This window comes from Nannospalax galili, unplaced genomic scaffold (genome assembly GCF_000622305.1).
Source record: "Nannospalax galili isolate Female #2095 unplaced genomic scaffold, S.galili_v1.0 scaffold311, whole genome shotgun sequence".
In the NCBI taxonomy this organism is placed as follows: Eukaryota; Metazoa; Chordata; class Mammalia; order Rodentia; family Spalacidae; genus Nannospalax; species Nannospalax galili.
In genome coordinates, this window is record NW_008330298.1 from 2890858 (window position 1) to 2917824 (window position 26967).

Consider the following 26967-nt stretch of genomic DNA (forward strand, 5'->3'; position numbering starts at 1 on the left):
AAGATATGGGTTTATAGTTTTCTTTTTTGGTTATATCTCTACCTGGTTTTGGTATTACAGTGATGCTGGCTTCATAGAAGTAATTTGGGGGTTCTCTGTTTCTATCATTTTGAATAATTTAAGTATTATTGGTTGTACATCTTCTTTAAATCTCTGGTAGAATTCTACTGTAAATCCATCTGGGCCTGGGCTTTTGTTGTTGTTGTTTTTAGTCGGGAGGTTTTGTATTACTCTTCCAATTTCTTTTTGTGTTATGGGTCTGCTTAAGCTGTTAATCTTGGTTTAGTTTTGGTGGTTCCCATTCCTTTAGATATCCATCCATTTCTTTTAGGTTTTCAAATTTAGTAGCCTATAGGTTTTTAAAGTATTCCCTTATAATGTTCTGTATCTTTCTGGTGTCTGTTGTGATGTTTCCCCTTTCATCTCTGATTTTGTTGATTTGGAGGTGCTCTTTCTTTCTTTTGGTTAACTGGGCTAGTGGTCTGTCAATCTTGTTTATCTTTTCAAAGAACCAGCTCTTGGAATTGTTGATTCTTTGTATTGTTTTCTTTGTTTCAGTTTCATCAATTTCTGCCCTGATTTTTGTTATTTCTTCTTGTCTGCTTGGTTTAGTTTTCGTTTGCTCTTGCTTTTCAAGTGTCTTGAGTTGCAATGTTAAGTCATTTATTTGTGTTCTTTCCAGTTTTTTGATGTAGGCACTTAGAGCCATAAACTTCCCTCTTAGGACCACTTTCATTGTGTCCCAGAGGTTTTGTCGTGTTGTATTGTCCTTTTCATTTAATTCCAGGAATACTTTTATTTCTTTCTTAATTTCTCTTTTGACCCATTCATCATTCAGGAGTGTGTTGTTTAATCTCCATGTGTTCATTTGGTGATTAGGGCTTCCTTGGATATTAATTGTAAGCTTTATTGCATTGTGGTCTGATAGAACGCATGGAATTATTTCAATCTTTTTGTATTTGTTGAGGTTTGTTTTGTGCCCCAGTAGATGGTCGATTTTGGAGAAGGTTCCATGGGGTGCTGAGTAGAAAGTATGTCCTTTGGTGCTTGGGTGGAATACTTGGTAGATGTCTGTTAAGTCCATTTGATGATTGGCATTGTTTAATTCAGATGTCTCTCTCTTAACTCTCTGCCCTGTTGACCTATCTAATGGAGACAGTGGGGTATTGAAGTTCCCTACTATTAAAGAGTTGGGGTTAATCTGGGTCTTAAAGTCCTATAATATTGTTTTTATGAAGTTGGGTGCACCCAGGTTTGGTGACTATATGTTCATGATTGTAATATCTTCTTGGTTTATTGTTCCTTTGATCAGAATGAAGTGACCCTCCTTATCTCTTCTGATTGGTTTTACTTCGAAATCTATTTTGTCGGATATTAGAATTGCAACCCCTGCTTGTTTCTTAGTGTCATTTGCTTGGAATATTCCTTTCCATCCTTTCTCCTTAAGGTAGTGCCTGTCCTTGAAGGTGAGATGGGTTCTTGCAGGCAGCAAAGAGATGGATTTTGTTTCTTAATCCATTCGCTCAGCCTGTGTCTTTTGACTGGGGAGTTCAGTCCATTGGTATTTAAAGTTATTAATGAAAGGTGTATTGATTCCTGTCATTTTGATTTCTGTTCCTAATCTTGGTGTAATTGTGTGTTTCCACAGTTTATTAATGAAAGATGTGTATTGAATCCTGTCATTTTTATTTTTGTTTACATTCTTGATATAGCTGTACTTTTCCACAGTTATACCGTCATTGAATTTCTTTACACAACCCATTGGGCTAGTCGTTCCTTTCTTCAGCTCCTTGTATTGCTTCCAGAACTCTCTCAAGGGCTGGTTTTGTGGACATGAATTCCTTCAGCCTATTTATGTCATGGAAGATTTTTCTTTCCCCTTCGACTATAATAGACATTTTGTCTGGGTATAGTAATCTGGGTTGGCATCTGTGGTCATTTACAACTTGGAATACTTTGGTCCAAGCTCTTCTGGCTTTCATAGTTTTCACTGAAAAGTCAGCTGTAATCCTAATGTGTTTTCCTTTATATGTGACTTGTTGTTTCTCTTTTGCAGCTTTCAGAATTGTCTCTTTGTTTTGTACGTGTAGTGTTTTTACTATGATGTGCCGTGGAGAGTTTCATTTCTGTTCTTGTCTGTTTGGTGTTCTATATGCTTCTTGTGTTTGTATGGACATGTCTTTCTTTAATTTTGGGAAATTTTCTTCCATGATTCTGTTGAAGATCTGGTCCATGCCATTATCTTGGTATTCTCCTTCCCGTATGCCTCCGATTCGTAAGTTTAGTCTTTTTATGGTGTTACACAATTCCTGCATATTCCATTCCTGTGATTTCTTAAATTTTTCATAATCTTTGCTTGTGTGCTCTAGTTCATCCACTTTATCTTCCAATCTTGATACTCTGTTTTCCATTCCGTTCATCCTTTTTGTGAGGCTTTCTCCTGTCGTTTCTCATTGGCTTACTGAGTGTTTCACTTCCTTCTTCATTTCAGCCTGAGTATTCTTCAACATTTCTAGCTCTTTTCTGAATTCATTCAGAAGTTTATCCCTATCTTCCTTCAGTTCTTTGATTTCTTTTTTTGTGTGTTCTTTAAATTCACTGAATTCTTTTATCATGTTTATAATTGTTCTTTTGAGTTATATGTCCTGCGTTATTTCTAGGGGGTTCTCATTGTACTCCTCTAGAGGACTATTGGTATTTGGTGGACATGTATTATTTTGGTTTTTCATGTTATTATTTTTTTCTCTGTGATTTTTGACATGTGAATTTCTTTTTTCTGATTCTTGTGTGATACTCAAGCCTTCAAGTTTAAGTCTGCTTCTTTTTGTAAACTTTATATATCTTTGTAGTTTACTTTTTATGCATGAAGTGCTGGCTCTTCTAAGCTTCTTTTTCTTTATTTTGATTTTATATTGGAGTTAGCTGGATTGCTTTTGTCTTCAGGAGTTCCCACAGAGGCCCAATTCAGGTGAGGGTCAGATGTTTTCAGGCTTTATCCTAAGGTCTGGATCTCTCCAGGAATGATGTTGGCCTCAGGAATTTGGGGGTTGGACTGGCCTGGGAGCCTGGCCCAGGAAAGATGCTGGTCTACGGCAGCTGGTGGCCATGCCACCGAGACATGCAAACACAGATGGGGCCGGAAGAGCTCCCAAGGACTCCTGGGGACTGTGCTGAGGAGCTGGGTTGGTTTGGATGGAAAGGGTCAGGAAGAGGAAAGGTCAGCCACAGTGTCCCAGAAAGAGGCTGGTGGTGTTGCAGGCCCAGGGGCCAGGCCCAGAAGCAGTGCTCCTGGGGCCCGGAGAAGGCACTATGTGGGTCTGGATGAAAAGGATCAGAGGGCAGTATTGGTTCCCCAGGTGTCTGGGGCCCCTAAGAGAAAGAATGGGCCAGGGCCCAAACTAGGAGAGAATGGTGGCGGAGATGAGAGGGTGAATGAGGCTGGAGGAGTCAAGGTACAGAGGGCACAATGGACTTACCCCGGAGAGAGGCCTGCGGGTGGGAGAGAGGCCTGCAGTGGGTCCTGCAGGCCCAGGGAACTCTGTTTATGTTTCTAATGATAATCTACATGGACTTAGTAGCCATGTGTGATTTTAGAGACCTCAGCAGTTACATGGTCAACAGCAATGCATGCATATGTTTATATATTTTAGGATTACAAACATGTTTTTTAACCCTCCTCCCCCCCAAACATGGCTTCATACTTATAACATATATAGTAAAAATGATGAAAGGTCAGCAAAGTAGATGTATAAGGACTCCCACAAAATAGGAATGTCCAAGTTGTGATGCTCTGGAGGAGACTCTCAGTTGGGGTCCATTTTTTCCTGTCTTTGGAACAAAAAATAGACTGCAACTACATCTATATTGATAGATTCCCTTATGCTATAAATGATACAATGTTTTCAGTGTGTGTAATTGAGCATTTCTTCCCAGTTTTAGGATTTTCACACTAAAGTCCCCTAAGATTTAGACTTTTGAACATAGCGAATAGTTATGAAAGAGTGTAATATGTCCCAAATCATGGCTCTGGAATGAACATTTTAAATATTTACTAAGTATTTAGACGATGATGATTCATTCTCTTTTTGTAAGAATGAACGGATTTGATTCGATGAGCAATACGAAGTGATAGTGCAGCAGGTATGATGAAAATTTGAGGATTCTATACAAATACCTAGCTTGGGAAACACTGATAAGAATAGCATCAGGAATCAGGTCTGTTTGGCACTTGTCTAGCATGTGCAACGTTCTGTCTCAACATGGCAAAGAAAGGAAGGAGGGGGAAAGGAGGAAGGAAGGAAGGGAGAGAGGGAGGAATGGAGGGATGAAGGGAGGAAGGGAGGGAGGGAGGGAGAGGGGAAAAGGAAGAAAGATCTGAGCCTGAATGGTGATAGTGGTGATTCTTTTACTGATAGTGACAGATGAACTTAAGCATCTGGGCCACTTCCCTCGTGTGTGAAGTTGAAATTACAGTATTTTACTTGTGTGCTCAACAGATTTTTTTGGTAGGAAATAAGTGGAGTGCAGATGCAAATGCTTTCTTAGTGTTGAAAAGTGATCTTTAAGTAACCCAACAAAAGATCCCAAACTAGGAGTACTACCAGCAAGCTATTTCAAGGGAGCTCAGGACTCAGTGAATGAGAACTTTGAATGGCAGATTATTTTATTTCGTTTTGTTTTGCCTGTGGTGAAAACAGTAGGTTCCAAATTTAGGTTGATGGGTTTTTTTTTGTCACTACTGAGGAAGAAAAGACTGAAACACATGCTCACTTCACTCCAAATTGAATAAATGTCTTTGTCTTTTATTTAACATGGTTATAGAACTGTATACAGTGGAATCTTGCTCTTATTATACAGTGGAATGATTAATAAAGTCTGTTTTATTGTAACAGGTTTCTAGGCTCATAAAAAAGAATTTTTGAAGGCTAATCATTGCACAAACTGAAAAAAAAGGATAAATCACAAACCGAGAAGAAAATACTTTTAATTTTAAGTTTTAATTTTAAAACTTAAAAAATTTTTATAGCTCACCGGGCGTGGTGGCAGACCTCTTTAATCCCAACACTTGGGAAGCAGAGGCAGGCAGATCTCTGTGAGTTCCAGACCAGCCTTGTCTACAAAATGAGTTCCAGGACAGCTGGGGCTACAGGGAGACCCTGTATCAAGAAGACCAAAATCAAACACAGACACAGACACACACACACACACACACACACACACAAAGAAACAAAACCCATCTGACCCACATGGTGGCTAACAGCTGTCCATAACTCCAGTCCCAGGGGATCTGACAGCCTCTTCTGACCTCCGTGGGGATTGCATGGCATGGGTTCACTTATCTACATGCAGGCAATACACGCATACACATAAAAATAATAAAATATTTTTAAAAATTTAATATTCATACATGTTTATAGTGCATTGTGATCAAATCTACCCTATTTAAAAACTTTTTTAAAATATTTAAATGTGGTAGAAACTTCCTGTACAGTGGCCATAAATGATAAAGTAATCATAGACTGATAAAGCTGGAAAGGAAAGTTAATAAAGGATATGTTTTAGTTTGCTGGGAGGAGTCACTGTGACATCACAATAATCCTAAAAGCACAACCTTTTCCTTGTCTCTGATGCTAGAAGTTCATAACTTAATCCTACTGGAAGGAAAAGGGAGGGGTTCCATCTCTTCTTTTTCTTCTTGAGGTGAAGCCTGATTCTTAGGCCTACATCTTCTGTTAGGGGTTCGAAGAATAGCTACTCTACCTTTTTTGCTTTCTGCAGTCCTGCTACTTGAGGCAGGAAATAGACATGAAGACTCAGGAACATTTAATTTAATTGGTTTTCAAATGAAAAGTGAAACCTTGTTTTATGTAGCATGCATATATGACCTTTAAAAACCAGGAGCTGGTCAGTTTCATTTTTAGAAGGCATATGGTTTCCAACTAAACACGTGGTTCATTTTTACATATGCTTTTCTACATTCACTTGACATGATATAGCTGAGGGAGGAATTTCTTTTTTATAGTCTTGAAAAGTTACTTGAAGTGGGCATTTGTGAAATTATGGCACAGAGAAGTTAATGGATGCCAACTCAACAGGTTAAACGTTGAATCTGAGGATTGTTCTTACACTCTGTGTTGGGAAGACAGTTGCCACCAAAAATAGGACTTTTGAATTGTTTTCAGTGACTAAAGCTTGCTTTCTTAGATGGTGCTTTATTTATTCAGCTTCTCTGAGAAACTGTCACAGGCTGAATATTAGACTTATGTTTGGGTCTATGAAATCTTGATAGTTGTGACCCACAAAGGGGTCATATTTTCCTAGTAGAAAAATCTCCAAGTTCCCCAAATAGTATTTGTTTCTTCTATTTCAGGTTATTTTCACTAGAATTCACAGACATGGCAGGCATTATTGACTTACTTTAATCCCATAGGCCAACAAATATAAGACTGGAACTATATCTTTACTGGAGCCACTTAGATTTGTGGAGTACTTATTGTCATTGGTTACAGTGATTTACTGTAATCTTTCTAAGGTAATATAGAGCATGTATATATTATGTAATATTTAAATAAGGTTAAGCATATTTATCTTCTCAAATACATATTATTTCTTTGTGATAAAGATTTAATTTATCTTAAATTTGAATTTCCTTTATACAGTTTCTACTAATAGAATTCTAAATAAAATGTCAATAAAACATTATTATCAATTATCAACGTATGTCCAACTTGGTTTAGAATAGCATGTAGAGACATGGTTTTAACTTAATCTGAACATTTCAAAAGTTGATTCCACAATTAATGCTTGAATACCAATCCCATGGGCCAGGTACTATTTTAGGTGCTAGGGTTACAACAGTAAACAAGTCCAAGCTTTTCCTTGTCTCGGATGCTACCAGTTCATAACTGAATCTTGTTAGAAGGTAAAGGTAGACCTTTAGTCCTTTCTCCTTTTCTTTATCATAGAAATGAAGTTTAACTCACAGATCTAGATTTTCAGTTGAGGAAGCTCCCTGTCATCAAATAGTTAGTGAGGTAAAAATAGATCATGATATGTTCAGTAAAAGAAAAAATGATAAGCAGGTAGGTAGTGGAATCACAGTCCAAGTTCAAGACCTTGCACATTAATATCTATGCATTTTTGAGTGGAGGAGAGACTGCATGGGAGAAAAAGAATGGTGTCTTTTCAGGCCCAGACTCTGAAGGTGGACAAATTATTTAACCCGAGTTAAGTCCAGGACTTCCTGAACTGTAAGGTAGGGGAAAATGATTTTACCTGTTTCATTGATTGTTAGAAGCATTACATTTGGAAATGGAAAGAATGCACTTAGCAAGTACCTGATATATAGAAAGGGTTCAGGAGCTGTCGTCAGTTGATGGCTGCTGGGGAAGGAGAATAAATTTCCTCAGGGATGTGGGTCCTGAAAGGCTACCCATGCTTCAGTGGATGGTCTCCCATCTATGCACATAAACAGCACTAAATGGCCAGTCATGGTGGTGCATGCCCTTAATCCCAGCACTCAGCAGGCAGAGGCAGGTGGATCTCTGTCTGAGATCAAGACCAGCCTGGTCTACAGAGAGTGTTCCAGACCAGTCGTGAATACAGAGAGGAGACCTTTTCTCAAATAAGACAAAACACAACAAATAAGCACAGCACTAAATGGACTGACTCAGTGGGTATTGAAGTAAAAGAGAGCAAGCACATGAAGTTGGGAGGGAAAAGTGATGGGGGAGGAATTGCAGGGGAGGAAATGGGCCATGGATTTGACTAAAATACATTATATGCATACATGAATATTAAATAAAATATTTATAAAAGAGCTTAGTTAATGCTATTACTATTACTCCTATTACTATGTTATGATGTAGATTTCTCTGTTTTATTGACCGTGTTCTTTGCAACATTAGCCTTAGCCCAGGACCCTACTATCAATGGCCAGTTCACATAACGATGTAATGGTTTAACAGGAGAGCACTGAGTTTGCCCTCTGGAATCTCACCCTTTCATGCTCTGTCTACAAGATTAAGTATGTCCAGGACCCATGCGTGCCCCAGCAATGCTGGGACTTGGTACACACTTTGGACTGTGCATCTGGTACAGAGAGGGCACATAAATGTTGATCCTTTCTCCCCTTTAGCTGCATAGCAAATAGTGCACATTTGGTAAATAATTTGCAGGCTTTTAAATATACCATTTTTTGTTTAACTTAAAATTCGACAAGTCTTTGAAAGGCACACAGATAATGCAGCATATGGTGCTATTTCTTCAGAACTTTTTATCTTTAGGAAGGGAAAGTCTGTTTATGCAGGTGTTTGGTGTTCATGTATGTTTGCTACATGTGTGTACTCACAGAGAAGATTTCTCTTGTTAGAGTGATTATTTAATAGTATTAATAAATCCTCCTTTTTGTGAAATATTTTATGTTTGGTACACAGAGAATTTTCTTCCTCTGAGAGTCTGACTATAACAGTTTGCTTTTTGGTCTCTTCTAAAGGAAAAGGCAAAGGTGGTTGAGCCCCTGGACTATGAAAATGTTATCACCCAAAGGAAAACGCAGATTTACAGTGATCCCCTCAGAGACCTGCTTATGTTCCCCATGGAAGATATATCTGTGAGTTCATAGTACTTTTTAACAGAACAAGCATTTCATATTCCAAGTCAGTTCTTACAGCAAGAGTGTTATTTGTTTTCTAGATCTCAGTGATAGGTCGTCAGCGCAGAACAGTGCAGTCCTCTGTACCAGAAGATGCTGAAAAGAGGGCCCAAAGTTTATTTGTCAAAGAGGTAAGGGTCTCAGTAGTCAACCACAGAATAACAATGATCATATATATTTGAAAAAAATTAAATTTAGGGGCTTGACAGATGGCTCAGCTGTTAAGAGCACTAGCTGCTATTGCGGAGGACCTGGGTTCCCAGCACCCACATGGTGGCTAACTGCAACTCTAGTTCTGGTGGACCTGACACCCTCTTCTGACCTCCATGGGCATTGCATGACTTGGATGCACTTACATACATGCAGGTGTAATACCCATACACCTAAAAGAAAAATAATAAATAAAATATTTAAAAATTTGTTTTAAAATTATTTATGTGTATATGTGTATGTCTGTGTGAGTTTATGTGCAGCACATGTCTACAGGTGCCTAGGGAAGCCAGAATAGGGTGTCAAATCCTCTGGACTAGAGTTCCAAGCAGTTGTGAACTTCCCAATGTAGGCGCTCGGAACCAAATCCAAGTCCTCTGCAAGAGCATTAAGTGCTCTTAATTGCGGAGCCATTACTCCAGCCTCCCTATCATGTTTTTTTTTTTAATATAAATATATATCTGTATCTTTGAAATTAAGATTTGTGTACATAAACTACTTAAAATATATTTTTCTTTAACACAAATAGAAAGTAAAATTAGTAAACTTAATTGGCCTATGTATCAAGTTTGTATGATGTGATACAAAGGATACAATTTAAACATTCATAAGTAGTATATGGTTTGGAGTTTCTCTTTTAGACTGGAGAGCACCATGGGCTTGGATTTGGAGTATTCAAAAGGATGTATGAATGTGGATTTATTGTCATCATTTGGGCTAGAGAAACACACTTGATCCCCAAAGAAAGATCCCCATTCTAACATTTCTCAAATGATTTTTAAAAATATGTCAGTGTTTTACTGACTTTGTTTGAGAAAGGGTCTTGCTATGTAGTCTAGGCTGACTTTGAAGTCACCGTCCTTTTTCTCAGCCTCCTGAATGCTGAGGGTTACAGGCACGTGCCACCATTGCCAGCTTTACCAGAAGTTTACAAAGTAGATGTATGTATTCTTTTCCTAGTTTTAAAATTAGTGATTTCTATTTTCTTTTAGTGTATTAAGACCTACAGCACAGATTGGCATGTGGTAAACTACAAGTATGAAGACTTCTCTGGAGACTTTCGAATGTTGCCATGGTAAGTTCAGAATTCAAGAGAAACGAGGAAAATTATTATATGTTTTGCCTTAAAAAGATACTTGTGAGGCCAGGCATGCTGGTGCACAACCTTAATCCCATCACTCAGGAGGCAGAGGCAGGTGGATCTCTGTGAGATCGAGGCCAGCCTGGTCTACATAGGTCCAGGTCAGCTGAGGCTAGGCTAATAGGGAGACCCTATCTTACAAACAAACAAACAACAATGACAGACAAAAAAACAACACGTGTGAAACTGTTGTACTAATTAATAAAAAAGTGAAACTTCAAAGAGCTAGCATATTTGGCTTATGCAATATTTTGACTAGTTGAATATGTTTTAACTTTGCTCATTGACAGTCTTCCCAGTATGTATGAGCTCACTTATTGGCTTTGGTGCATTTATACTGATCATAGGGTAGTCTTTAGTTGATTCTGGAAAATGTAGTGAGTGTTTCTCCAATGGTGCCAGTGAAGAAGTTAGAAGATATTTGGATCAAATTGAAAACACCAGACATCCTTTGGAAAAAGCATATCACTGTCAGTGGAGTTGAATGAATGGAATGAGTGCACTGACCCAGGAGCCAACCTGTCATCGTTCAACTCTTTTTTCCGCCACTTACTCACTGGCTGACTTTGAAGCACTCACTCAACCTGTTTGAACTCCCTCTTTTCTCCCATTTCTCCTTTATGTGACCACTAGCCTCACAGGGTATCATATGGGAAATGTTTTAGAAAAATATGGGAGAAATAAAACATTTTGTGAAACCTTTTAGAGTTTTCAAAAATCACTTTCCCAGAAAATAAATTACTAAAATTACTAATCCAAGTTCACAAAGCAAATAAATGGAAGAGCCAGAATTATGCTGTGTTGATTTTTGACCCATGAAAAGATAAGGTTCTGCCACTGTTAACAGCCCTGGCATATGTTCCTTAGCAACTTCTCGCCTCGACTCAGTATCTGGGTCTTGGTTTTATCTTTGTGGATGACTGCACATGTGGGAGGCATTATACACAAAGTAATGGAGGGCTGAAGAGGTGGCTTAGTGGTAGAGCTCTTGCTTAGCAAGTGTGAGGCCTACTTCTATCTCTAGTGTTATAAAGACGAAGACTTTTCCTTCCCATATCTTGTCTTTCTCTTGTTTGTGAAAAAATAAAGTCTACTTGTTTCACTTTATTGCTGGTGGTGGTCTGTGATGTTCAGTGTTTAAAATAATTTTCTTTTATTTTTTAGCAAATCTCTGAGACCAGAAAAGATTCCTAATCATGTATTTGAGATTGACGAAGACTGTGAGAAAGATGAGGTAATCAAGGGAGTAGCTCTACTAGTTTCTTCAAGTTCACTTCTGTGGAAAAAGATTCGAAAGGGAATTCCTTGAGAAAAGATACTGGAGCAAGTTATTTTTGAAATACCTGTGGCCAGTTTCTAGTAAATGAGTGTTGTTAAATTTAAAAATTTTACATTTCCAAATGGAGTTTAGAAAAACTCAAGTGAAATAGTGATAAGTATATAAACATGTCCCCGTTCCTGTGGGATAGGCTTGTTCCTTCTCTTGTGTTGGGTATGTGGTATGGTAGGCTTGGTCTGCCTGGTACATACCTCCTGGGACAGATGGATGTCTGTGATAGTTCAAGGTACAGTCTTTTTTATTGAGCTTTTTAAATTTCATACAACATTTCCCACTCAAATCCAGACCCCCTCCCCCATCCATGCCTCCTCCTATCCCCCCACTGAACCCTGTGCACTCTGCCATACATGCTGAGTCCTATTCATTCAGGTGTTTGTACCCAAATGTCCTTCAGTGTAAATGAAGTTTAGTCAGCCCATACAGTGTTTGTATGTAAGTCATACTCTCCCTCACCCAGCAGCAATCAGTCTCAAATAGTTCTCAGTCTAATGCCGGCCTGACTCCTATTTCTCACCTCCCCTTTGGGCCCTTGTTTAATTGAGCTGACATGGGTCCTGCACTTGTCGCCACTGCCACCGCTGTCACAGGCTCACATGAACAAGCTGCCAGTGGACTGGAGGTCTCCACCTCCTTATGTTCATGAACCAGTCCTGGCTCTTACAATCTTTCTGCCTCCTCTTCTGCAATGGTCCCTGAGCCGTGGGTGAGGTTCCATATAGGAGACCCATCCTACACTCTACATTAGTCTCTTATTCTCCAAAACTTCTTCAGTGCTAGAAAATAGCCTGAATACTTCAGTACTATCAAGTGCCTACTACATATAAAACACAAGGCCTTTCGTTCTATAGTCAACAATTGTAAATGTTTATGGGGAGGGATAACTTTATGTTTTAATTAGGAAGTGTGAACCTGGGTTGGTTCTGTGTTTTCCAGATGCTGATTAAATGAATGGCTGGATGACTGATTTCACTGATGGCTTTTACTCTATTTCAGGATTCGTCTTCTTTATGTTCTCAGAAGGGTGGTGTGATAAAACAAGGCTGGTTGCATAAAGCAAATGTAAATAGTACCATCACAGTTACCATGAAGGTAGGAAGTTGTTATATTATTTGAAGTATGTTGACATTCAGATTACCTGGGAAAAGGTTTATTTTATAATGAACTCTCACAAATCTTTCTTTTTTTATTACATTTCTAGGTTAGCCTACAAAGGAATAGATTTCGTTATGGCACTTTTATAAATATGTATCATATTTTGTTCTCATTTGTTCCCCTACCAACAAATTCTTTGATGAAAGAATTCTTGTGGATGCATGGAAATTTAAAACTCTAAACCCTCAGGATAAATTTAGAAGTGTAACTTTTAAAGAAATGTAACGTAGATATTATCATCCGAATAAGGAAGCTTAAGGAAAGAGGAGGTTATCAGGTGAAAGAAGAAAATAGCTTTGCAAAAAAAAAAAAAAAAGGCATCAGGGAGTCATATGTGGAAATGAATTTAATGAATGAAAGGATATAGGAATCTGTTTCTTTAGCTCATATTAATTAGGTGGTTATTAAATACCAACGGCTGTGGGGAAATATAAAGATAACTAAGACAGGAGTTCCTCGTATTCAGTATTCTGTAAATTATGTAAGAAAAATACCAACCTAACCCCTACACAGAACAGTGCCTTAGGGTAGTCAGAAGAGCCTAGTTGGAAAATTTTATAGTTTGACCAGATAGTGAATTTGTGTAATGGGCTTGTGGGAGACAAAAGCAGGAACTCAGAGCCTTGAATGTTTCAGACATGAGGTTGGCTTTTGTTCCGGGGGCAGTGAAGACCTATTAAAATCCAAAGGAAGAACTAATGAGCAGCTTTAAGATTCTGAGCAGAAAAACAAATTATTCCCTGATACCAAATATAACTGTTCTTTCAGCTATTTAATATAAGATCATGTGGTATACTAAGGATGATTCACACTTCCATTAAGTATTGACGGTCATTGTCTTTCAAATAGCCTGCAAGCAGAAACCATGGGTGTCTACCAAGGGAAGAGTCAAATTCTATCTTAATTTAATATTTTTGCCTGCTGCTTTCCTTTTAGTGGTCATGTCCTGTTCTCACTTTTATTTTCCGGCCCCTAAGATAATGAATCCAAGTTGTAGGATGTTTCCTGCGTATCTGGTGCATCTGAGCATGGGCCTTCACATGTGAGATAATAAGAGAATACATTTATCAGGGACTCTGTGTGCCAAGCTCCATACTGACTTTATTCTGCATCTCATTTAATCTGAATGGCAGCCTCATGAAATATGTACTGTTTTTTTTCTTAGTTTACAAATATGGTAAATGAGAAACAGAAAAATCTGATAGTTAAACAGAGCTCCAGGACTGAGGAAAGGGCTCAGTGGGTAAGATGCTTGCTGTGCTAGTGTGAGGATCTACGTTTTAATCCCTAAGCACTCAAAGAAAACAACGAGGGGGGTGACAGGCACCTGAAACCATAACACTTGGGGATGCAGAGACAGGTGGAACCCAGGGGCTTGCTGGCCACCCAGTCTAGCTGAAATGCTGAGCTCCAGCTTCATTGAGAGAACTTGTGTCACAAAATAAAATGGAAAATTACAGAGGAAGGCACCTGGTGTCTACTTCTAGACTTCACACGCATACGTGCAGGGAAGCAAACACACACACACACACACACACACACACACACACACACACACGCATACCACACACACATATAAATAGAAATAATAACAATAAACAGAACTCCAGGGTTTCAGAAGTGAGATTTAAGCCTAAGTAAATCTGTCCTCTTAGCCAGTAGACTACCATGCCTACTAACTCAGTGGTATAATACATGTCCTAGCAGAGCCATCAGGCTCAGAAATGCATTCATGGAGATTCTAACTGTGCAAATTGTCAGCAAATGGTTCTATGGTTCTAAATTTTTAAAAATATTTTATTAATCATTATTATTATTGTTTTTTGGTCTTTTTGAGACAGGGTCTCCCTGTAGCCCCAGCTGTCCTGTAACTCACTATGTAGACCAGGCTGGCCTTGAACTCACAGAGATCTGCCTGCTTCTGCCTCCCAAGTGTTGGGATTAAAGGCATGTACCACCATGCCCGGCTTATTTATTATTTTTATGTGTATGTGTGTATTGCATGCATGGAGGTAAATGCATCCATGTCTTGCAATGCCAGAGGAGGACAGAAGAGGCTGTGGGATCCCTTGGAACTGGAGTTATAGACAGTTGTTAGCTGCCATGTGGGTGCTGGGATTTAAACCCGGGTCTTCTGCAAGAACAGTCAGTGTTCTTAACTGCTGAGCCATCTCTCCAGCCCCGGTTCTAAATTTTTTTTAAAGAACATAATGTACATATTTCTATATTACAGTGTGGCATTTCAATATTTCAATACATGTCTAATAAATAATGGACAGTGAATATATCAGGATAGTTGGCACATACACCAACCAAAATATTCATCATTATTATGTGTGTGCACATGAGTGAGTGTGTGTGTGTGTGTGTGTGTGTGTGTGTGTGTGTATGCATGTGCTTGTGTGTTGGGAGCATTTGAAATATTCTTTCTTAGCTCTTTTGAAACATATGATTGTTGTCAGCTGTACTCTACTGACCTATATAAATTATTGTTTTTATCTGATTATACCCGTCTTCTTTATGGTCTGATGCCATTCCCACCCTATAACATTCTAAAGATAGTAAAATCCTTTTAAAAAACAATGGGCTGGAGAGATGGCTCAGTGGTTAAGAGCACTGGCTGCTCTTGCAGAGGACCCAGGTTCGGTTCCCAGCACCCACATGTCAGCTAACAACCATCTGTAAGTCTAGTTCCAGAGGATCTCATGCCTTCCTCTGACCTCTACAGGTACTGCACAACATGGGTGCACTTACACACATGTGGGCAATACATTCATACACATAAAATTAAAAATAATAAAATTTTTTGATTTATTGATTTTTTTAAGTTTAGGTGCATGATTGTTTTGCCTGCATGTATTTAAGTGCACCACATGTGTGCAATGCCTGTGGAGGCCAGAAGAGGGTGTCAGATTCCCCAAGAACTGGACTTACAGACAATTGTTAGCTGCCATGTGATTTCTTGGAATCGAACCTGGGTCCTCTGCAAGAGCAGCCAGTGCTCTTAACCACTGAGCAATCTCTCATAAAATGTTTTACCTGTGCCTAAGCTTTAGTCCCATGTTTAGGAAATATACAGTATGGGAAGTTGGAGTTGTAAGACATTATGAATGTATACTTATTAAGCAATTCAGCACAGGATACTTTTGAATTATTTCTCTACCTTTGAATTACAATTTGCTTTACATACAACTTTTCAGAGTCTTAAGGAGCCCGTTATTTTAGGTAAAAATACAATTGCCTATAAAAAAGTTCATGGTTTGTATCTTGTTTCATAATTTTAAAAATATACATTCATGTGGTAGCAAGATTAACAAATCCCCAAAGATGTCCATGTCCTAATCCCTGGAACCTGTAAATGTTTTCTTACATGGCAAAAGGGAAGTAAAACTGCTAATAAGTCAGTAGGGAGGCCATTTTGAATTATCCAGACAGACCCAGAATAAGGACAGAGATCCCGATAAATGGAAGAGGGAGACAGGAGAGTCAGTGGAAGAGATGTGAACAGGAGCAGGGTCAGAGACAGATGCTATGTATCTCACTTTGAAGATGAAGAATGGAATTATAAGCCAAAGAAGATAGACAGCCTCTTGAAAGCTTACCCTTACCTTCATTTAGTCAAATTAAGCCATCTCTAACTCCTAACCTACAGTATTATACCATGTTATATAGATACTGTTAGTTATTAGTCTGTGTTTTTAAAAATATTTTATTTATTATTTTTATTTTATGTATATGAGTGTATTGCCTGCATGTGAGTGCACCCATGTCGTGCAATGCTGCGGATGTCAGAAGAGGGCTTTGGATTCACCTGGAACTGGAGTTAAGGATAGTTCATAGCCACCATGTGGATGCTGGGAATCGAACCCAGGTCCTCTGCAAGAGCAGTCAGTGCTCTTAACCACAAAGCCATCTCTCCAGTCCCTAATCTGTGTTGTTTTAAGCCACCAAGTTTGCAGGAATTTATTGCAGCAGTAGAAAACTAATACAGTCAGCCAAAGATTGATTGTTCAGCTTGGTTGTTATATATCCCTGAGGTTAAAAACTCCAGCATTACAAGGGCCAGGGAGGAACCATAAATTGATGGAGTAGATGGCAGATCTGAGGTAACCTGGTGACTATATGACCAAGATGAAGGGATCAGCTGCTACTTGTCACCAGCTAATCATTGTCTTGTCATGGTTGAGCTAGGTTCTTTGCCTATTTTTATTTCCAGCTGTTTACATTTTACCCCTCTCTGTCTCTCCCTTTCTGTCTCTCTCTGTACAATACAATTTAGATATCATAAGATCATTTATTCCTTCTTTTTTTCGAGACAAAGTCTCATCCCAAGCTGGCCTCAAACTTGCTATGTAGCTGATGTTGAACTTCAACTTCTGATCGTCCTGCCTCCACCTCCTGAGTGCTGGGATTACAGGTGTGTACCACCATACCTGCTTTATGTGGTGCTAAGATGGAACCCAGGGCTTTGTGCCTACTGGGCAAACACTCTACCGACTCAGCCACATCCCCAGCCTATTTGTTTCTTCTTCAAACCTCTGTAAAACGCTAGGTAGTAGGCAAAGGTAGGAAAAAGAGAATAAACCAGATTGGTCATATGAGACTGCATGACTTTGAAGAAAATTACAATATTTTTAAATGTAAAGGCCATAATGAGATTTGGGAATTGTGTTTGTAAAAATATTCTATTTATTATTTTTATTTTATGTTGTATGAGAGTATTGCCTGCATGTATACCAGTGTCATGCAGTGCCCGTGGAGGACAGAAAAGGGCGTCGGATCCCCTGGAACTGGAGTTAAGGATGATAGTTAGCTGCCATATGGGTGCTGGGACTCAAACACAGGTCCTCTTCAAGAGCAGCAAGCCAGTGCTCTTAACCACTATGCCAACTCTCTAAACCCAGGAATTGTATTTCATTTTTTATTTCTTTTATCCTTGCCCATCTTCACATGGATTATGGATCTCCATTTGGATTTCTGTAAGTTAATCACATATCCTACTGGTTTTACCTTCTAACCCAAAGCAGTAGTATTGTTTTTCAGGATCTGCCACAGCTCGAATAGTCAAGAGAGAAAGGATCAGACAGAACCTTCAGAGAAAATTTACCAAAGTTTCTCTGTCCTATATAGATTGCATTAGTCTCATTATTGTCCTATTGTGCAGATCAATTATTACTGGACTTAGAACCCAAAGTGTTGGCTCCTGTAGTTTCACCATGCTCTCTTTCTATGTAAACAGAAGCCTATGAGAGTATGTGGCAAAACACTGGAGATGGTAGCTGTTTTGTAGTCACCTGTGAACCAAGGCATACTGAGAGAGTAGGTCTTGCAGTCTTCAGTACCCTGTCAAAGAGTGGAACGTCATAGATGTTCTTCCTTCTTAAGCTTGCGTTTGTTCAAGCATAGGAGAGAAACTAAGTGCCTATTGGTGAGCAGCTGACCCAACTCTTTCAGTTAGCAAAGGCAGAGGCAGAACTAAAACCAAAGGCTGACAGAATTGGAGATGTGCTGAAAGGAAAATTTCTGTTTGTTTCTCTTATGTGAATCTTCAAAGTGAAGAATATTAATGAATCTCATACGCAAATGGGAAAATGACTCAGCTATGGTATTGTCTGAGTCATTTTCCCTCTAGTGAGGCAGGTAACTCCTGGGTGCAACCAGAGTTTCCTGCCTGCTGGGACCCCTCATTCCCACTGGTGGGAAGCATCGGTAGCTTTAACAACCAGCACCAGAGTGCCTGAGCTCATAAAACTGACAGCAAAGAACCTTTTCTTATCAGGAAATCCATGCTTTGAGAGTCCTTGCTAACTCCCAGCAGCCAGGAAGCTTCTGCAGAAGGGTTGGGGTATTAATCATGACTCATTGGCAAATAACAGCCCACAGAAGTCAAGCTTCTTCCTTTGATTTTTATCTGAGTCACCTTGATGGCCTGTGGCTTGACACCAGCCTGCATATCCTTTTGGGGCTGACAGTTGTGCCTCTTCAGGTAAGTTATATGTTTAAAGTTATATTTATTCATTTAAAAACATACAACCCACAAAATTCTCAATTAAGAAATTTTACATAATTAGGTAGGCCTGGTGGCACAGGCCTGTAAACACAGCAGTTGGAAATCTAAGGCAGGAGAATCTAGAGTTCAAACCCACCCTGTGCTTCACAGTGAAACGATGTCTCATTAAAACTAACAACATTACGTAGAGCCAGCCCTTTAGGATGTTTGAAATTATGCACAGTAAATTTCAGTTGTTTTTTATAAACAGGACTGAGTTTCCTAGACATGTGAACTCTCAGAAATAAGAGAATCAAAGAGCAAGGAAGCGAAAAAATTCTAATCATCATAAGAGAAGGTACAAGTAAAAGAAAAATGGATCAGAAGAGACAAAGTATTCTGGTCTCATTATTAGGATTCTCATTATTGGTTGATTTAAAAATAAAAATCAGAACGCTACTAATTTATGTGATCTTTTGAGAAAGCAACCACTTAAACTAATGCAGTATCAACAATATTGCCAATACCGGTTGTGTATGGGCTACTTTTGAAAGTTAAACCTCCTAAAGTAGTTGCCAGATGTTTTCCAGAGCATTTAATTGATTGTGATAACCCTTCGGGAAAGAAAGGCTAGCATATGGACTACGCCGAGTTCTGGATGCTGGAAGATTATAAGATCCCATGTTATAGACTAAAAGTTGTATTTTCCCTGGTGTATGCTCCTTCTCCCCTACTCCCAGCCCTGAGTAGTTTAGTTATAATCTGCACCATTTGCCGAAATTGTCATTACTTTCCCCAAATTGCTTTCTGGGTAACCTCGTTATCCACCAACAAAATAGCACTGAAATATCCGGGCTGTGGGAGAGCTGCTAATGATGTGTCTCACTCCACAGTGAGACAGTCCCTCTACAGAGCTATAGTGCCTAAGCACTTCCTGTCCCTGAAGAGGATGCTGGCCTCATGCAGCTCTTGCAAAGGCGCTGATTGTTGACTGGGCACAGTGACCGTTTTATCCAGCACTTGTAAATTGCCTTGATGTCAGCAGTCCTGTTAAAATAGAAAAAGCCTTTTTGTGCTTTCTGGTTTGTGAGGCCCCACCCCACTGCCTCACTGCAATTTCTGGATAAGTATTGGAGAGAAGTTTATGGTAGCATAGAAAATACATGATCACCTAGGCAGAAAGTGCAGTCCTAAGAGAAACCTATTTGTTAATATTCTCTTTCCTAAGTAGCTGTGAGGGGCATCAGCTTTATTTTACTTATTCCGTATCAGCAAGAGAATTTAATGTGGACTAGATAGCTATGATATTGGGCATGATCTTCCCCTGGTATTTAGAGCTATTTTTCCTAAAGGATATAGTAATATCTGCAATAAAGGAAAATTTAATCTTGAGGGTTGTTTTTAGTTTTAAAAAATGGTTGCATATCCTTGGCTAACCCGTGGGATACCACCTTTATGCATCTTCTTGGCTCAATTAGATCACATTCCTTAGGCTCATTCCTCCCCATTCTCAGCAATTAAATGTTGCAGTGCCTTGGTATGTTATCAGGGTTGCAAGTTCAACTGCTTGATGTGTGACTCACTTCTGGTGCCCTTTCTTTCTATTTTTCCCCAAAAGAGAGCCATGTGTTAAACGTCCAGAGTCCAAAAGTCCTTATTACTCTTTGACTGTTAAAGGAGGGTTTTCTCCTCTGTAGTGGGAGAGAACAACAAATCAAAAGAGGATTTCATCCAAGAATGAACTTACGATATGAAAATAATTGCTTGGAGTTCATGGTCACTGCGTATATTGGAACAAGAGGAAGAGAAAATCTATTCTTCTTAATATGTTGCTCCATTTGTAGTTTCAAGCCTACTATATTGTGTCTTGTAATTAAAAAATGGATTGATACTCATTTACTGTAGGCAAGGTGTTTCTCACTAATTTTGTTTTCTTTGCATTTTTTCCCCTCATTAAATTATCACCACTCAAAACCCACTTATTAGGTACTTCCTGTATGCCAGATGCTCCTAGGAATCATTAAATTCATCACCAAATAGACCAGGAATACCTTCTCAGTACATGATACTAGTATTCTGGAAGGGAGTAGGAAGTATCACATGTAGAGCTTAGTTAGGACTTAGGACCTCTCTAGAGAGATGTGACACACAATAAAAATAATGAATTATAGGCTGGGTGTGGTGGTGCACACCTTTGATTATAGCACTGAGGAGGCAGAGGCAGGTGGATCTCTGTGAGTTCAAGGCCAGCCTAGTCTACATAGTGAGTTCCAGGCCAGCTAGGGCTACAGGGATGTTCTGCCTCAAAAAGACAAAAAAAAAGATTTAATGATTGTCCAGATACCAAGTGCATGAGCATGGGGTCAGAGAAGGCCAGACCTTCAAGGAAGGGAACCCCAAAGGGAATGTGAGTGTGGATGCAGTATATGGAAGACAGGGGGTAGATGAAGTTGTGTAGCCATGGGAGGTTAAAGTTGAATTGCTCCTCAGTATCTTTCTGTGCCTTGGTTTCTCTTCTGTGACATGGAGATGATGACAGTAATGATCACATGAAGTTGTTTACAAAGACTAAATGATATGATCAAAGCACTTAGTCAAGACTGTAACAGAAAGCACTCCTGTTGCTATTATTTTATATTATTAGAAATGTAAGAGCCCAGAATCTGACATGTGAATCTGATCATGTAATTTGGTATCATCAAAAGTTTGAAAAAGGAAAAAAAAATGGGTGTGTTAGCTCATGCCTGTAGTCTAGTACTTGGGAGACTGAGGCAGGAAAATCACCTGAGTGTGAGACCACTCTGGGCTACAGAGTGAGAACCTGCCTAAAAAAAGATAGAGAAAGAGGAGATAGTAAAGGAAGAGGAGGAAGAAGAAAAACACAGAGAAGGAACAGAAAAAGGAAGAATGGAAGAAAGAAAAAAAGAGGAAAGAAAGAAGGAAGGAAAACAAAGCCATCTATACAGAAATAAGTTTTTTTTTTTTAAACCTAGTTTCCCATAGGGTAGAAACATAAAATCTGTTAAAACTTGATAGAGGGCTGAGATGGCTCAGTCCATCTGGCAGCTCTTGCAGAAGACCAGGCTTCAGTTCCCAGCACCCACATGGTAGCTCAAAACCAGATGTAACTCCTGTTCCAGAGGATCTGACACCCTCTTCTTGGCCTCCAAAGGCACCAGGCACACATGCGGTAAATATATGTACATGCAGGCAAACATTCATACACATAAAATAAAAATAAACAAATCTTTTTAAAAACTTTGCAGAACTATAAAATGATATGATGGAGAGAGATGAAAGACTAATATATTAGGTTGCCAACCTAGTGGTAGGCGTTCTCCGGAAGTTGAAAGTTCTTAACTTTCTAATATAATTAAGTATAACCCAATTTTCTTAGAAATTTTTGCAGTTTTCTTTCTCACTATTCCTTCCATCTTTACTTAGAATAGTTCTGAGCATGGCTCTTGTTCTGCTTGCTCCTTTTTTTCCCTTTAAGACACAGTTTCATAATGCAGCCCAAGCTGGCCTTAAACTTGTAATCCTCCTGCCTTGGTCTCTAGGGCTGGGATCCTGCGTTCTCCTTTGCTTTGCTATCTGCCATTCTGTTCAGTTTAACACATCACAAGTAGATCTTCCTGCCCCAATTCTCCATTGCTCCTGGCCTTCCTACTCTGTCCCTTAACCTCGGGAACATTCCATGTTAGGGCTTCTGGGTCACATAATGTATCAGGAATTAATTACACTCTAGGTAACACACATAGGTAAACACCCTTGAGGTTTATTTTATAAGATGATGAAAGGTTTTCCTACTAGGACTATACTAGGTACTCTACCTTTCCTCCTTGTCTTCCAACTTTCATACAATTAAATGACAGATGAATGGCTTTTGTTCCTAGTCCGGAACAGGTTCAAAAGATTGCCATCCCAACAACTCAGGGCCTTAAGACTTGGCATGACTTGATCCCAGAGAATCATCTCTTCTGGCTTGATCTCTCGTTTATTCCCTTAGGCAGGCCACTCCTCAGGATCCATGCTTCTTACTAAGTCAGGCGGGGAACTGTCAGCTATATTCACTGCCTAAGAGAATAATAAAGGCAAGGAGTTGTGGAAGGATGTGGGTGTTACAGAGGAACATCATCCTATTGGATGAAACCATTGAGAATATGCTGGAGATCAATCTTTTTTTTTTTCCTTTTGAAAAATTTTATTGTTAAAAGCATTACTGTGGACTTAAAGCAGTAGATGATCCATGTACTTTAATGGTCTAGAAAAAAACAAACAGTAAATTTTAAAAAAAGAGAAAGATGGATGAGATGGATTTGATAGGGTTTATACTACACAAAAAAGTGATAAAATGAGGGCAGATGCTCATAGAAGACCAGTACAAGGAGATGAGGCTCAGGAAAGACCCGAAAGAAAGTTGAGGGGAAACTGTGTGACTCCTCCAGGCAAAGAATCCCAGACTAAGGGGGCAGGAAGTGAAAAGACCCAAAGGAGTTTGTTCGGGGTACTTGAATAATGGAAAAAAGCTAGTGTAGCTAAAGCAGTATGATGAGAAACAAAGGTCCAAGCTGGGGTGATGGCTCAGTCGATAAAGTGTTTTTGTCATGCAAACATGAGGACCTAAATTTAATCTGTCAATGCCAATGGCACAAAACCAAGTGCTGCAGTCCTCACTGGTAATCCCAACACTGGAGAGGTAGAAACCGTAGGATCCCTGGTGCTTGCTGACCAGCCAGTCAGGTTTTCCAGACAGAGTCCCTGTCTGGAAAAATAAAGGAGAGAGCAATTAAAGAAGACACCTAAATTTGACCTCTGGCCTTCAATGCACGTGCACACTTGTATATACACATGAATATGTAGACAGACAGACACACACACACACACACACACACACAAGTTCAAGGGGTAAGCCACAGTGAGATCATGTACCATGTACTAAGCTATGACAGAGATTTTATTTAGATTATTATTATATTGTTTTAAACAGGGTCTCATGTAGCCAGGACTAGCCTCAAACTCCTGACACCCCTTCTTCCATATCCCAAATACTAGGATTACAGGCATGTACCACTACAGCTGGCAATTTTAACTATTACATGAGAACCTGTAAATTGTGCATCTTAATGGGGTATCATGTGGCATTTTTTGAAACATATACATTTTATAATTTTTACACTTGATCTTGACCCAAGAGGCCATGAAGCAGTTTGTAATGTTTAGATTACTTCTTTATTGTGAAAACCTTTACAATCATCACTTTTTTGAACTATGTACTACATTGTTATTTATGATCACCCTCCTTTGCAGTAGCACCCTAGAGCTTCTTGTTCCTCTCTAACTGCCATTGGTGAACCCATTCCTACCCCCTTTCTCCCTTCAAGCTCAAATTTTGTTCTAACTTTGGTGGGAAGTTATTGGAAGGTTTGGGCAAGATTCTCTTTGTCAGTGTCATGAGATTCTGATTCCATTCCACTAGTGACCACTGTGAACTTAACTATGCTCTTGACCCCTCAGGTAAGATGTGGAGTGATATTTGTCATCAGCAACGTTGAGGTAGCTATTGATTACAAAGGACTAGAGGATTTTTGATGGAAGCTATGATATAGAATAATTACCAGTGTTCTACTTAATTATTATTTTAACATCTGTGTTTTTTCTGAAATGTACAAAAATGTATTCTAAATATCTTTATGTTGGATTTTTTTACTTTTAAATTGCTTTAAATTTAAATATTTTATTTAATAATTTTGTACATGAGTACTGTACTTACATCATTTCCACACTCCCTCCCAAATTTATGACCTCTTATCATATATATAGGGGGAGAGAGAGAGAGAGGGAGGGAGGGAAACACATACACACACAACCTATTAAGTCCATTGGTCTTATGCATAGGTGTTTAGGGCTGACTACTTAGGATTGGATAACCTATCTGGAGGCTTGTCCCTGGAGAAAACTTAATTCTCCCTCCCTCAGTAGCCATCAGCTCTCTGTATTTCATCATCTGTGGGTGGGGACTTGTGAAAGTTCCCCCGTCCGTGTTGAGTTGTCAACTGGTGTTGTCCTTATGCAGGTCTTTGTTTAGGGGACCATGTTTAGATGTCATGGATGCATCTTCCCAGCAGCAGATATTCTGGTTCTGTGGCTCTTATAATTGCCTGCCCGCTCTTCTGCACTGTTCCCTGAGCCTTAAGTGTAAGGGTTGCATACTTTGCGGTGTTCAGAACCCTATGGTCATTTATTCTCTGCATTTTGACCAGTTGTGAATTTTTGGAATAGCTTCCATCTGCTGAAAAAAGAAGCTTCTTTGATGAGAGGTGATAGGCATACTTATCTGTAGGTACAAGGAGATGTATTTAGAATACAGTTAGAAATTATACTGGTTTAGGAAAATACCAGTAGTAGGTTCTCCTCTAGGGTCATGACCTCTCCAGTCATGGGTATTTGGCTAGGTTTACGATACCAGGCATGAATTCCGTCCTGCTGAGCGGGGCTTATGTCCAATTAGACAGTTGTTAGTTACCCCCAAGATAAAAGTGTTAGCTATTGCGCCACTGAGGGTATCTTGCCTGACTGATCATTGTGGTTTGTAGGCTTTATCTTGAAAATTTTAAAATGTTGGAGAAGTTATGTTTCTGATACCCTTTTGGTTCTGCAGGAAAGATTTAGGGTGCTCCTTTCTTATTTCAAAAAAATGACCTATAAATTTCCTAGAAGTTAAAACCCAGCATATATCATAGAGTTTTAGAATGAGAAGGGATCGTAGTCATATCTCAATCTGCTGTTCAGGCACAGACTGATTTATACACAGAGATGACTTTAAAAACAATTCCTAATCCATGTACCGTGTCACAGCTACCCTGGAGTTTGAGGCAAGAAGATCAATTGAACCAGGAGTAAAAGGCCATTCTGGACAACATAATGAGACCTCCATTTCAAAATCAAACAAGCAAACCAAACAGTTCTTTGCTGTGCAAACCATTTGCTTCTAATGTATGGACAACCTCACTTTGGCGGGGGTAGGGTGGGGTGGGAGGAACAGGTCACTGTCAGCCTAGGGAAACTGATGTGTGACTTGTTCCAGTTCAATGAATTATTTGTAGACCATGAAAAAATGATCTTCTAGATCATCCGGTCTGCTCCAATTATGTTACAAGTGAGGAGGTTGAAAGAAGCAGCCTAGAGGACAGTATGGCTGCTGGTCAGCAGGAGATCCTGGCTGGGGGTCAAGATCCTAAGACTTTTGATATATCTTCTCCTTCCAAATGATCTTTCAGGCATCATGTTGTCTCCTCTGGTTCGTGAACTACCTTCTGTGGCACATTTAGGCATAATTGCAATGTTACAGGAAGTGATTTACTATCATTTCACATCCTTTTCCATCTCTATTGTAATCATGTACTTTGCTAATATTGGAAGCAGCGGCTGCTGCAAAATGTTTTTGCTTGGTGAGGCAGCTGTATGAAAAATTTTTCACGGACTGTAATTTGACTCCATGCCACAAATGTTTTGCTCTGTGTTTTTCTTTCTTTGGTCTCGCTTTATTGCTGGCTAGGAACTCTGCAAGTGGATTCTGCCAACTGTATCACTGAATCTATAGACTTTTAGTTTTAAATTTGGTCACAATTCAAATTTTAATTGGACTGCAGTTTTTCATATTAATTTTTTGCCTAGAACATATATTCTGATTTTTTGTCATATAATGATTGCGATAACTTTTAAACATGACATTTTGCACCGTCTCGATGCTCAGTAAATAATCATTAAAAAAATAAGTTTAGTATGTAACATTAGGTTTTTCTGAGTCCATCATTTTCATAACACATATTAACCATTATCATGAAAAACAAATGAATATAAATATATAATCAATTCTGTTATTTGTTTTTGAAACATGGTGCAAGGCTGGCTCTGCAGTTCTGTGTGGCCAAGGCTAGCCTTAAACTCCTGACCCTTCTGCCTCCCATCTCCTGAGGACTGGAATTACAGACGTGTGCCAACCTGCCTAGCTATAAAGTCAATTTAATCAACATTTCTCTTGTATATGAATGTATATTTCTTCCTATAAACTTAAATGTATGTTAATTACCTACATATTATACTTATTATCGCATAAGTATATTATAATTAAATATAGTTATATATATATTAAATATGTGTTCATGTATGTGAAATACAGGTTGCACATCCCCCATCTGAAAAATCTAAAATCCATTGATTTTCAGATTTTCAAATTAAGGCTTTACTCTAAAATAGTTATGGCCCCAAGCATTTTAGTTGAAGGATACTCAACTTCCATATAAATATATGAAAGAAATAAACACATATATATGCACACTTTATCCTAATAAAGTAGCCTTTACTTAACTGGCTTTGAAAACCAAGCTGATATGTTCTGCTTGATCTCCCTTATGTTAATACCATATAGCCCACATGACCACTACGTGAAATAGAAGCTGTAGTATTTATTAGTCTTAACT

At 39.0% G+C, this 26967-nt stretch overlaps 1 protein-coding gene across 3 annotated transcripts in view; it reads left to right on the top strand.

The window, feature by feature from the left end:
* Dock11 (dedicator of cytokinesis 11) overlaps nucleotides 1-26967 on the top strand; it is a 221678-nt gene that overhangs the window by 56117 nt on the left and 138594 nt on the right. For all 3 annotated transcript variants that reach the window (XM_029568896.1, XM_029568891.1, XM_017800906.2), the window contains exons 2-6: nucleotides 8495-8611; nucleotides 8695-8784; nucleotides 9856-9938; nucleotides 11169-11238; nucleotides 12337-12432. In XM_029568896.1, the coding sequence (XP_029424756.1) occupies nucleotides 8495-8611; nucleotides 8695-8784; nucleotides 9856-9938; nucleotides 11169-11238; nucleotides 12337-12432 (456 nt within the window). The remainder of the gene's footprint in view (nucleotides 1-8494; nucleotides 8612-8694; nucleotides 8785-9855; nucleotides 9939-11168; nucleotides 11239-12336; nucleotides 12433-26967) is intronic.